The sequence below is a fragment of the Solanum tuberosum genome, unplaced genomic scaffold, assembly GCF_000226075.1.
Source record: "Solanum tuberosum cultivar DM 1-3 516 R44 unplaced genomic scaffold, SolTub_3.0 scf00384, whole genome shotgun sequence".
Classification (NCBI taxonomy): domain Eukaryota; kingdom Viridiplantae; phylum Streptophyta; class Magnoliopsida; order Solanales; family Solanaceae; genus Solanum; species Solanum tuberosum.
In genome coordinates this window covers 87,699-102,131 of record NW_006239308.1, presented here as the reverse complement: position 1 = coordinate 102,131, position 14,433 = coordinate 87,699, and the positions used below count along the sequence as shown (strand labels likewise).

General features: G+C 33.8%; 1 protein-coding gene across 1 annotated transcript; it reads right to left on the bottom strand.

Moving 5' to 3' along the window:
* Positions 1–12,160: 12,160 nt before the first annotated feature.
* On the bottom strand, positions 12,161–13,769 carry LOC107057832 (putative F-box/LRR-repeat protein At5g02700). The gene is made up of 2 exons (XM_015302853.1): positions 12,813–13,769; positions 12,161–12,313 (listed from the first exon to the last, which is right to left on the bottom strand). Exons 1-2 carry the CDS (start codon positions 13,767–13,769, stop codon positions 12,161–12,163), a joined length of 1,110 nt encoding a protein of 369 aa, XP_015158339.1.
* Between the last annotated feature and the right edge of the window lie 664 nt (positions 13,770–14,433).

Here is a 14,433-nt window from a genome sequence, read left to right as displayed (position 1 = left end):
AACACGAATACTAATTACACTTGCAGCGTTTGCAAGAAACCACAACATTTACAAGCTTTCTTGATGAACTAAGTATGTCTATTCTATCTAAAATCACCCTCTTAATTTGTGTGTATATCTCAGCCGTCTGTACATGTTCTCCAAATACATTCAGCAACGGTTGATCTGCTATGGTGCCCTCTGAGATCAATATAGCTCCTTGTGATTGAGTATTCACATTCCTTAGTCATTCTGTATCTATCTAGCGCATACCAGCTTTACATTTTTACTTTCATGGAGTGTATCTTCCTCCAGTACCAGCTTCTATCTACAGGAGCATTATGTCTCCAGACATCTTCTCCCTCTTTCATATACACGCCATGCACTGACTTAACCCATAGTGAGTCCTTATTAACAATTACTTGCCAAAACAACTTATCAACAAGATGCAAGGTTCCATAAGCTGCATTCCTTGGTATTTAGCCCTCCGAGCTTCTTAGGCAGATACAGTGTACTCCATGAAACTAGTGACATCTTCTTCTTAACATCAGACCCACCCCATAGGTACTCTCTACATCTAAGTTCTCCCGTTTAGTACCTTATTAGTATTTTTCTTAAGAATAGTCATGTCAAGTGTGATTAAAGTTGGAAACATCAAGACACTAAGAAGCTATATTTGGTGGATAAATGATGCGTTTGTCATCAATAATTGCCTGTTAAAAGCTTTTTCTGACACTTGGATTTGATATACTAGTCTGAGGCCGGCTTATAGGTGTTATATATGTTGTACTTCAAAATCACAGAATCAATTGAGATATACTCAGATAAGAGATCTCACAGTGTCCTGTCTTCTAAAAGTAGTCGCGTGCGTATGCAACTGATAAGCGTGATAGGCCTATTAAAATCTTCTTGAGGCCTCTGAAGTATGTACCTTGTTGAAAAGAGAAAATTATGCTCCATATAGATATAACTTAGACTTCTGATATCAGAGGTTCTTTCACATTTGTAAAATTTGATTTTGTTGACGTTATACTAGGCCATAGCACATGCAAGAGGAAAGAATTTCACTATAGAATGGTGAGAAAGACAGAATAAAGAATCTTATGCTTCAACTTCAACACAATTTTATACAATGGTGAGAAAGTGCAAGTATTTAAAGCTAGACATAAAACAGATTAATAAAGTTTAGGAATGAACAAGTGCATTCGTTTTGAAATAGTGATAAATTAATTGCATTGCCAATCTAATAAAAAATAAACTTCCTTCCTGTCCTCCGAAAGGGTGCTTATCGCCAGTTCCCCACTTACGAGTTGCAGCTCTTGATTTTTCACATCAAAAACTTTGATTTCTTTCAATTGACTATGCCAGGGGTTGCTTCTTTCCGAAGAAGAATGACTCAGATTCTTCATATACATCAAACGACTGACGAAACATGTAATCATTTCAACCGTTGATGATAGGTTGAGTCTCCTAGGATTACAACTCCATAGCAAAGCATCCACAAATGTTGGACACTCCCCATATGACCTTGTAATGTTGACATTTAAAACGTCCATCTGGGGGCAAGCAACTCCGTTGTGCTGCTGCAAATCTTTAATCTTGATCTCATTGTATTCGGGAAAACAAAGGAGAACTTGGGACCAAGAGGCCGAATTCCATAGAAGCTTCCTCAACTTACTAAACCATGCAGCATCTAAATTGTTGTTGCCATGAAGAACGATTTTTGAATGCTTCAATTGACTTGAAGCTTTCGCAATTTTAAGTTCAGGAATTTGATATCCTATATACTCAAGTGATACCAAATTCGAAGTTTCAATCTGTCTTATGCCCATACAATACTGAATCTTCAATACTTCTAGGGATTGCGATCTAGAAATAAGGTTATGGAGAAATCCATTACATATCTTCACATATGATAGCTCTAAAGATTTTAGATTCTGACATCCAACGATAACCAAATTTCCCGATAAATAACCATTATAAAACAAGTGTTCAAGAGTTGGTGCTTGGATTTTCACATGTTGGTTTCTATTTATTGATACGGAAACTGACTTGATCTTTTGAAGATTCATAAGCTCAATCTTTACCAACCCCGAACAATGATCAAGGTTGAAAGAGACGATGAAAGGACAACTATTAAGTAAAGTCTGAAGCAAATTTTTGCTTAAAATTATATAAGATAGAGAAAGCTTTCTCAAAGAATGACAATTCGCGAACCCACTAGATGACGAAACATGCATAAGGTTACAACCTTTCAGAACCAATTCTCTTAAAGAATTTGCAGCCAAGACTTTAGAAATAGGAAAAGGATATAATCGTACCGAGTAGAGAAGATCTACATAGACTAAATCTCTTGCGCCATTTTGAAGAGCTGTGTCAAGCCACTTATCAATCAGAGGGAAAACTTGATGACGACGATTGAATTTCGAACAATTTGAAAATCCAAACTTGTCAATGGGGATTTTGTTTTCCCTGTATGTCTCCATAATTGCGTCCACTATTTTTGTTTCTTCGAAATATTCAACTAAGAATTCCAAGTTCGGAAGAGTCGACCAAGCTTGTAGCCATGTTTTAGATAGAATTCTCATCCGGGATGCTTGGCCATAGCTAAGATAACAGAGTATTTTGTGAATCACACATTCCGAGAATATGTCAGCAGTGGCGGCCATGTTTTTTGCTTGAAAGGGGAATTGACAAATACGGTGGAAAAAAGGTAAAATAAAGCCCTATATATACACTTTAGAAACCCTAATTAATTTCTAACGACTTTACCCTTTTTCTTAATTACTTAGACCATCTCCAACTCCACTCTATTTTACTCTCCATTCTCTATATTTAGAGAGTAAAATAGAGAATTGAATCTCCAATCACTCTCTAAAAAACTCTCTATTCTCTATTTATAGAGAGTTGGAGAATTACTATTCACCTCTCTATTTCACTTTTTCATTATTTTAATATTATCTCTATTATTTGTAACTAACATATTATTTTTCATATAAGGCTTATTAAATAAATTTATAATATTCGTAATTCTTTTTAAATATAGTACAACACTTTAAAAAATATGTTATTTAATATATACTGCTTTCATCCCGAATTAACAATATTTTAAATATTTTTTTCAATTTTCGTCACTTTAAGAGATAATTTGATATTATTATTGATTTTCACTACGAAGAATGCACAAAATTTAAATGATAAAATGAAAAATTTAATTTAAAAATACAATACATGGCATAATAATTTAAATACAAGATAACAATACAATACAATACATAACTTAATGTTTTTCACAACAATAATTTAGTAATCCGGCAGGTCGTTTTTAGATTTAAAAATATTCGGAAAAAAGATAGTGTATCATCTAGAAAATTGTTGTGTTTGTGATTGCGGTTGTGCTTGTTGATTTCTTTTTTCAATTTTTCTTTAAAATTTACAATAAAATATAATTTTATATTAAATAAAGAATTAAAAAAGTAATAATTTTATATTACATGAAAATTATATAGGGTGATTATTTTGAAAAAGAAAGAACAGATTTATATTATGAAATAAGAAAATGAAATAGAAATAGAAATAAAAATATAATATTGAGGAGAGAGAAGGAGATTTTTTTTAGAGAGTAAAATAGATAATTGGTTGTCTGAAAAAATAGAGTACTCTATATTTGGAGAGTAAAATAGAGTGTAGGATTGGAGATGCCCTTAATTACAAGACGTTCCATAACTTTATAGTTTAAATGGGGAAAACATATACTCTCTCTGTCCCAATTTATGTGACACATTTCGCTTTTCGAGAGTCAAACAATTTAAGTTTGATCGAGAATTTGCTCGTGAAATCTTCAAATTTTTTAAAATGAAATTTATATATTTGTAAACTACATAAAAAGTACTATAAGTCTTAATAATTGATAATTCAAAATACTTAAAAAATAGAAGAAAAATTTACGGTCAAAGATAGACTTATTTGAATTTCAAAATTCGAAATGTGTCACATAAATTGGGATAAAGGGAGTAATACATAAATATGCCCTTTAACTTGGCTTTAATTTACATTTATGCTCTTCAACTTTGAGTGTGCACAAACAGACACTTAAACTTGTATAAAGTTGAACAAATAAATATACATTTTATATGTCATCGATCTTACATGACAATTTGCATTTTACGTGGTGTTCCTGCGTATATTATGCCATGTAGAACTCATGTATCTATTTGTTCAACTTTATACAAGTATAAGTGTATCTATGCACACTTAAAGTTGGAGGACATATCACTTGTATATGTTATGCCTTTTTTTTAACTTTGAAAGATAAAAAGTAGGTTTGAAATTGTTTTCATAAAAATAAACAAATTAGCTAGTACGAAATAAATTTAAATAAGAAAATTAAGTAAATATGGAATGGTAAAAAGAGACCAAGTATGTAGGCTATACAAAAAAAAAAAAAAAAAAAGAGAGACCAAGTATTTAAAGAAGACAAAAAAATTAAAGATAAAAATAAAATTAAGTTTTAATAGTAAAAAAGATTCAAACTTGAAATATAACATATTTGGATTAATATATTTTTTATTATTATATTAGTAAATTATTTAATAAGACATTTTGTCTATAGAGATGTTAGATATTTAACATCATACTCCTTCCCTATTTTAAAATTCGTGGAGTCGAATTTTTTACGAGAACTAATCCTGACGGACGGGTTGTGATCTGATGCATATTTCATTATCCAGTATTAGTTATGTGGCCACTTCTCGTTCTTTGAGAAAGCTTTCTCTATCTTGTGTTTGGTTAGATATGAACATGCTTCAAACTCTACTGAATAGTTGTCCCTTTATTGTCGATTTAATCATTGAGCATTGTACTGGGCTGAAAAATATTGAGCTTTTGAATATTTGTAATATCAGGTCACTTACCATTCGTATTCACCAACCCGTTACAATCCAAGCACCAGCTCTTGAACACTTGTGTCTTATTCTAGTTATTGTTTGAAACAGTTGCATATTATTGACTATGAGAATCTGAAATCTTTAGAGATATCCGTATTTTATAGATATCTCAACAACCTTACTGTCTTGAGAGATTGATATTAGCTAACAATACTGTAAGTTTGACGTTTGCAGGAGTCCATCCCTAAGGGTCTTAAAGATTCGGAATTGTAAGATCAACGGAGCTATTGATGCTCCAAATTTGCGATTATTTGAGTATAAAGGACGTGTTATTCCTCAGCTTAAATTTGTACAAGAATCAAGACAATTGAAGCACTCACAAATAATTCTTGATCCCTTGTACAATTTAGATGCAGCATGGTTTTGTGAGTTGAGGAAATTTCTATCAGATTCGACTTCTTGGTCACACGTTACCCTTTGTTTCCTCAAATACAATGAGATCAACCTGAAAAGTTTTCAGCTGCATTGTAGAGCTGTCACACCCAAAGTTGACATTTTAGATGCAAAATTTTTAACGCCGACTGGGAAGTGCCCCACGTTTGTTGATGCCTTGCTGTGGAGTTGTCGTCCTAGGAAACTCAACCTACAATCAACAAGTGAAATGTTTACATGTTTCGTGAATCGTTTGAGGGAGATGAAGAATTTGAGTCATGGCCAATTAAAAGCAGCAAAAGTCTACAAATTTGATCAGAAAAGTCAGAGTTGGCGTTGCGTAGAACACAAAAGAGGAGGAGAGCTCTCAATAAGGACTGTTAGCAAGTCGGAAAAATATTTCTTTTTATTAGATTGGTGATGCAGTTTATTCTATTGCAAATTGAATGCCTTTATTCTTAGCAAACTGGTTTTCATCAAATAAATGCAGAGAGCTTTACTTCTGTTTTGTCTTCTGTAGGAGGTTCATGTACAGTCGTAAAATTTGATTTAGTTAACTTTAGCTTGATACTTGGAGCTTGTTCTGATACTTGGATTTGATATGTTAGTCTGAGGCCGGTTTGTAGGTGTTATTTTGTACTTTAAAATCACAGAATCAATTGAGATATGCAACAGATAGGCCGCAGGCCTATTAATTTCATCTTGAGATCGCTGAAGTATGTACCTTGTTGAAAAGAGAAAGTTATGCTGCATATAGATCTAATTTTGACTACTGATATCTGTGATCAATGCATCGTTTCATATTTGGTAGCAGTGTAAAACCGTTTAGCGCTTTTTTAGAGCTCTCTGGATCCGGTTCCACTGCTTTTAGAGATAAGTAGGAGCTTTAATACTTGAATCACACTCAAATCTGCTGGTGCATAGTAGCAATTTTGTCTTGGTACTCATTTTGTTCTTTTGGTTAACCAACTTGAGCGCACCTAGACTAATTCCACGGGATATCTGTCACACTAACAACATGTACTAGGTATTACGTAACCCTGTCTATCAAGGCTAGAATAAACTGGAAGAAATCACAAGTTAACTCTGTCCGCTAAGACTAGAAATCTATGTTTTTTTTGTCTCCGTTGGAATTTGAATTTGAAACCTCATGGTGTTTAACATAGTTCATTGACTACTAGATCACATCCTTGGGTGCGTTTTGGTACTCAGACTTGGTGCATACTAGTATTAAGATGATTAAACGTAGTTTAGCATCGTATATATCTCTTTTTAGCACCCAACAAAGACCAAGGTACTCTGCTTTCCTCTTCTTAGATGCAACCAGAATAGTTTCTTCACCAATATTCATTTTCGTTCTCCATTTTCATTTCATAATAATCCAACGCAGTTTGCTAGTATGAAATAAATTTAAAGATTTAAAGGTAAAGAGAAAAAGTATGTGGCTATACTAAAAAAAATTAGGCGAAATATTTATAAAAGAAAAAGAATCCCAAAGTGATAAAATATTAACATAAAAATAAAATCTAGTGTTGATAATTGAAAAAGATTCAATCTTGAAATCTTAGGATTTTGTTTTTTATAATGATATATTTTTATTATTATATTAGTAACCAATTGTTTAAGTTTGTTATAACTGTTCTAAAAGTGCGGATAAGTTTACAAGTATTACCATATATTGGAGTTTCTAGAATATATATATAGGGTTTGATTTACTTTTCCACTGTCACATCCCCTGCAACTTCCAAACCATGGGGACAGCTGACATGTTGCCTGTATGCCTCATTCGCAAAATACTCTGTTATCTTAGTTATGAAGAAGCATCTCGGATTAGAATTCTCTCCAAAACATGGCTACTAGCCTGGTTGGATCATCCCAACTTGGAATTCACAGTCTCGTCGGGCAAAACCATAACAATAGTGGATCATGTCATGGAGAGATATAAGAACGGAAATATTCCTATTGACAAGTTTGAATTACACAACTCTACAAAGTCTGATCATATTTTTCCTCTGATTGATAGGTGGCTCGGTATTGCTCTTCAAAATGGTGTAAGACATCTAGAGTACATAGATGTTGAACTTTCAACATCATACCCCTTCCCTATTTTTAAATTCTTTGAAGCAAATTTTTTACGAGAACTGGTCCTTACGGGTTGTGATCTGATGCATGTTTCGTTATCTAGTGCTAGTCAAGCGGTGACGTGTCATTCTTTGAGAAATCTTTCTCTATCTCTTGTACGCTTAGACAATAACATGCTTCAGACTATACTCAGTAGTTGTCCGTTCATTGTTGATTTAATCATTGGGTATTGTAGTAGGCTGAAAAATATTGAGATACGGAATCTTCCAAATATCAGGTCTCTTGTCATTGGTAATGACCAACCCGTTAAAATCCAAGCACCGTCTCTTGAATACTTGTATTATAGTAGTTCTTGTTTGAATAAATTGAATATTGTTGAACATAAGAATCTGAAAACTTTAGATATATCATGTACAGAGATATCTGATGTATATCTCAACCACCTTATCTCCATACCTTACTGCCTGGAGAAACTGTTATTAGCTAACATTGCTTTTGGAAGATTCGACATTTGCAGGAGTCAATCCCTAAAGGTGTTAAAGATTCATAATTGCAAGATCATAGGAGCAATTGATGCTCCAAATTTGGTTTTGCTTGAGTATAAAGGAAATGATATTCCTCAGCTTAAATTTGCTCAAGAATCAAGACAATTGAGGCAATCACAAATGATTCTTTATCCCTTGTTCAATGTAGATTCAGCATGGTTTTGTCAGTTGAGGAAATCTTTATCAGATTCGACGATCTCTTGGTCTCAAGTTACCATTTACTTTCACAAATGCGAGGAGATCAACATGAGAGATTTGCTACTGCAACCTAGAGTTGCTATCCCCAAAGTGGACATTTTAGATGTAAATTTTTCAAGGCCGAATTGGGAGTTTCCGACATTTGTGGATGCCTTGCTGTGGAGTTGTCATCCCAGGAAACTTAACCTACAATCAACAACTACAATTTTTACATGTTTCATGTATCGTTTCATGCAGATGAAGAATATGCGTCATGGTCAATTAAAAGAAGCAAAAGCCTACAAATTTGATCAGAAAAGTAAGAGTTGGCATCCTGTAGAACACAAAAGAGGAAGAGATTTCCCAATAAGGACCAGTAGCAAGTCGAAGAAATATTTCTTTTTATTAGATTGGTGATGCAGTTTATTCTATTGCAAATTGAATGTCTTTATTCTTAGAAGTAACGAACTGCACTTCAATTTTTCGCAGCAAAAAGTAATAAATGCAGAGAGATTTACTTCTTTTTTGCCTTCCATTTGAGGTTTTTTCCCAGTCGTAAAATTTGATTTTGTAAACGTTAGCTTGATACTTGGAGCGTTTTATGATATTTGAATTTGATATGTTAGTCTGAGGCCAACTTATAGTTGTTATGTTGTACTTCAAAATCACAGAATCAATTGAGAGATATACTCAAATAAGAGATCTCACTGTGTTTTGTCATATAATTCTAAAAGTAGTTGCGCGTGTATGCAACTGATAGGCCTATTAATTTCATGATCTCGAGACCTCTGAAGTATGTACTTTGTTGAAAAGAGAAAGTTATGCTGCATATAAATCTAATTTCGACTTGTGATATCTGTGATCTTTGCATCGTTTGTTATTTGGTAGCAGTATAGAACCATTTCACACTTTTTTAGGTTAACCGTGGTGTCCGGACCAACTTGAGATAGCCTAGACTAATTCCATGGGATATCTGTCACTTCTCACTAACAACAGGTACCAGGGAACCCTATCCATCACGGCTAGAATAAACTAGAAGAAATCACCAGTTAACTCTATCCGCTAAGACTAGACATCACAGTGTTTTTTTCTCTGTTGAGATTTGAATTCGAGACCTCATGGTACTTAACACAGTTTATTGACCACTAAAAAGATTGAGTGTTAATAATAATAAAAAGATTCAAACTTGAAAGGTAACATATTTGGATTTTCTATAATAATATATTTTTATTATTATATTAGTAAGCTGTTATTTAAGTTTGTTATTACTGTTCTAAAAGCGTGGATAAATTTGGTAAGCTATTATTAAAGTTTGTTATAACAGTTCTAAAAACACGGATAAATTTGCTAGTGCTAACAGTATAATAGGTAATAGGGTTCCTAGAATATGTAGGGTTTTGATTTACTTTTCACTGTCACTTCCCCTGCAACTTCCAAGCCATGGGGACTGCTGACATGTTGCCTGTATGCCTCATTCGCAAAATACTCTGTTATCTTAGTTATCGAGAAGCATCCCGGATGAGAATTCTCTCCAAAACATGGCTACTAGCCTGGTTGGATCTTCCCAACTTGGAATTCTCGGGGAAAAGCATAGCAATAGTGGATAATATCATGGAGAGATATAGGGACGGAAATATTCCTATTGACAAGTTTGAATTTGACAACTCTAAAAAGCCTGATCGTATTTCTGCTCTGATTGATAAATGGCTCGGCATTGCTCTTCAAAATGGTGTAAGACATCTAGTGTATAGAGATGTTACACATTCAAAAATATACCCCTTTCCTATTTTTAAATTCTTGGAAGCAAATTTTTTAGGAGAACTAGTCCTGATGGGTTGTGATCTGATGCATGTTTCATTATCTAGTACTAGTAATGTGGTGATCTGTCGTTCTTTGAGAAAGCTTTCTCTATCTCGTGTACGCTTAGATAAGAACATGCTTCAGACTATACTCTCTAGTTGTCCCTTCATTGTTGATCTAATCATCAGGAATTGTACTCGGCTGAAAAATGTTGAGCTCCGGAATCTTCCTAAGATCAAGTCACTTGCCATTGATATTGACCATCCCATTAAAATCGAAGCACCAACTCTTGAACACTTGTATTATTCTAGTTTTTGTTTGAATAAATTGAATATTGATAAATATAAGAATCTGAAATCTTTAGAGATATCATGTACGAAGATATCTGATATATATCTCAACCGCCTTATCTTCAGACCTTACTGCCTCGAGAAATTGGTATTAGCTAACATTTCTTTAGGAAGGTTTAACGTTTGCAGGAGTCGATCCCTAAAGGTCTTAAAGATTCATAATTGCAAGAAAATCGGAGCAATTTATGCTCCAAATTTGGTTTTGCTGGAGTATAAAGGACATGATATTCCTCAGCTTAAATTTGCACAAGAATCAAGACAATTGAAGCAGTCACAAATGATTCTTTATCCCTTGTTCAATGTAGACGCGGCATGGTTTTGTCAGTTGAGGCAATCTCTATCAGATTCGATCTCTTGGTCTCAAGTTACCATTTATTTTCACAAATACGAGGAGATCAACATGAATGATTTGCAGCTGCAGTGTAGAGATGCTATCCCCAAAGTGGACGTTTTAGATGTAAATTTTTTAAGGCCTACTGGAGAGTGCTCGACGTTTGTGGATGCCTTGCTGTGGAGTTGTCGTCCAAGGAAACTCAACCTACAATCAACAAGTGAAATGTTTACATGTTTCATGGGTCGTTTGATGCATATGAAGAGTTTGAGACGCACTCTTTCTCATGAAATGGGTTGTTTGATGCATATGAAGAATTGGAGACGCGCTCTTTTTCATGAAAGGCATGGTCAATTAAAAGAGGTAAAAGTCTACAAATTTGATCAGAGAAATCAGAGTTGGCATCCTGTAGAACACAAAAGAGGAGAGCTCTCAATAAGGACTGTTAGCACGTTGGAGAAATATTTCTTTTTATTAGATTGGTGATGCAGTTTATTCTATTGCAATTTGAACACCCTTATTCTCTTAGAAGTAACGAAATGCACTTCAATTTTTCGCAGCAAAAACTGTTTTTTATCAAATAAATGCAGAGAGCTTTACTTCTTTTTTTTGTCTTCTATCGGAGGTTCTTTCTTAGTCGTAAAATTTGATTTTGCTTATGTAAGGTTGATACTTGGATTTCTTTTAATGGAAGGCAATAGAAATTGTTAGTTTATGTGTGATCATTGGTTTAACTTGCATAAGATCAGAATAGAAAAATATGATGTGAAACAGTATATTTCCTCAATTTATAGCAACGGTATAGTTGTCTCTGTGACCTATAGGTCATAGATTTAAACTAGTAGTCACCACTAATGCTTGCAGTAGAGTAGGTTGTCTACATCACACTCCTTGGGTGCAGTCCTTACCTGGACCCTGCTAACACAGGTGCATCAAGCTGCCCTCAGAAAGCCAAGCGGCATTTAAGTTAAATTTCTCGAGAAATCCATCAGGTATCCTCATTGTCATAGCTCTAAAGATTTTAGTGAGTAGAGTTTGAAGCATGTTTTCGTGTAAATGAACTGAAAGTTAGAGAAAGCATTTTCAGTTAATTGCAGTTTGTCACACCACTAGATAATGAAACAACCATCAGATCACAACGGCACAGAATCACGAGAGGATCACTATACACTAGATCTATTACTCCATTCTGAAGAGCAATGCCAAGACACTTATCGATCAGACATAAAACTTCAGAGTCTGAATCGTTGCATAATTTGAACTTTGTCCGTGATTATATCCTTGTATATGGGATAGAATCATCTTTATTAACCCTAATGTGCAAGAGAATCTCCAAAATATAAAGGGCCATACAAAATTTATTTTAGTATAGTTTGTTAACCTGAAATCCTTGTGAAACCAATATCATTTTTTACTTAATACAGATGAAAATAATTGATCATATAAAACACTCAGAATGAAGGAAGAATCACATAAGCCTAAATTTGTATTAGTTTTAACAACACAAAATCCCACTGATACCTGCAACTATCTTTATCTGTCGAATTTCATGCTATCAATAGGAGTTGAATCAACAAATCATATAGACTGATTCAATGCAAAAACCACAAGTCTTGTAAAATGGACCTCGAGTTTCATGTTATCAATAGCAGATGCATAAGCATCAATGCAGTTAAGTTGTTCAAAGGTTTCATACCGAGCAACTAGTCCCTTTTTGACAAACAAGAGGATCTATAACAAAAGCAGGTATCACTGAGGCAATACGTGCCATAGTAAATGGTCAGAGAGATAACTTATACTCGATTTTGCCTTTGTCAAGCTGCCACAGGAACATATGAATCCTTATTGTGGAGTTCATACACTAAACGTCTCAGAACGAAGTACTACAACTTCTATTTATCTCTAAAAGCAGGGGAACCAGGTCCATAGACATCTATTAAACACGACATTATATTAGTCTAAAAAAAGAAAGGTGCTTAGTGGTTCGATAGACGATACTCCCACCAAATAAGAACAGATGCACAGACCACAGAAAGCAGAAGTCTAAAACACAACTGTATACCACAAAAGTTTTTCTTTTCAACACAGTAATAGTTTGCAATAACTAAAATATCTAATACAAGTGTCTCAAAAATTGAAACAGAGAAGTACTTACAAGAGATAAAAATTAACTGTATCACCAATCTAATAAAAAACGAAATCTATTCCTCTCGGTATAGTACCTTATTGCCTCCTTTTCCCTTCCGAGTTCCACAAAATGCCATCTCACTTCTCCCCAATCAAATCTATAGACTTTTACTTCTTTTAGTTGATTTGAACTCTTCATGTACATTAAACGATCCATGACATATGCAATCGTTGTACCATTTGACTCGAGGAGGAGTCTCCTAGGATGACAACTCCATGGCAATTTAGCATCCACGAAAATCGTAGGCACTAGATTTCCCTTATACACAAGTGACACCAAATTTGGAGCATCAACAATATCCAACTTAGGAGATGTTTCCGGTTGAGTAACATAAGACAAGTGTTCAAGAGTTGGTGCTTGAATTTTAACGAGCTGGTTTCCACCTTTCCAAATTAAAACCGACTTGATCTTTTGGAGATTATTCAGTAGCTCAATCTTTTTCAACCCGTAACAATTATCAAAGATGAAACTGACAATAAACGGACAACTACTAAGTAGAGTCTGAAGCATGTTTTCATCTAAAACTACGTCAGATAGAGTAAGCTTTCTCAACGAATTGCACTTCACCACACCACTAGATAATGAAACATGCTTCAAATTACTACCACTTAGAACCAATTCTCTTAAAGATTTTGATGCAAAGATTTTGAAAATAGGCAAGGGGTACGATGTATGGCTAGGAACACCAAAGACAATATGTTTTACACTGTTCTGAAGTGCAATGTCAAGCCATTTATCAAACATAGGGAAAACTAAACGCAAATAACTAAAGTCTGATAATTCAAACTTTTCAATAGGGATTTTTTCATCCCGATATCTCTCCATGATATTATCCACTATTTTCATATTGTTGCGATACTTAACTGTGAATTCCAAATTGGGAAGAGTCGAACATGCTTGCAACCATGTTTTCGAGAGAATACTCAATCGAGTTGCTTCTGTTAAACTAAGGTAAGAAAGTATTTTATGAATGAGACATTCAGGCAATAGGTCAGCCATGGTAGGGAGAAGTTGCAACAATACAAATTAGAATAACATATACACAAACCCTAATTATATAAGGAATGGTTTTTGAAAAAAAAAAAAAAGGATGGTAACTTTTTTAAAAGATTTTTTTTCTATCCATAAACAAAAATACCATAAAAGAAATACCAAATCTTTCTCTCACTGTACGTATTCAAAATTATTCTAACTAATATTTTTATCTCTACGACACGAGTGTATATTATTTGTTTTAATATTAGTTCTCACACGCATGCATGTGTATATATTTTGTGACAGAGTCAGACCAGGGGCGGCTCAACAGATCTCGTGGCCTAAGGCAAAATCATATTAAGAGGCCCTTAAATTTATTTTATAAAATTTATACACTAACAAGAAAATTTATTTTCTACACAATAGATTAATTATTTAAGACAAAAAATAACAAATTTCACACAAAAAAAAAAAGGAAGAAGAGTAAAAAAAATAAAGTGATGGATTATCGATGTTAAGCTTCAAACCTCAAATTGAAATTTTAATTTGGCTATAATCAAATAAGAAAAAAGAAAAAAACCACTACATCAAAAATGATCTTTAGCGGCAATTAATTAACGACAATAGCTCAATTGCCGCTAAATATGTATTTTTAGCGGCAATTAACACTCTTTGTATATGTCCCTAA

Bases quoted from the DNA above. Each gene is read 5' to 3' on its own strand.
- LOC107057832 (XM_015302853.1), bottom strand. From the start codon at position 13,769: ATGGCTGACCTATTGCCTGAATGTCTCATTCATAAAATACTTTCTTAC. The intron at 12,314-12,812 runs GCAATAAGGTAC...CTTTTGTTATAG, and splicing joins AACTCGGAAGGGAAAAGGAG to ATCCTCTTGTTTGTCAAAAA.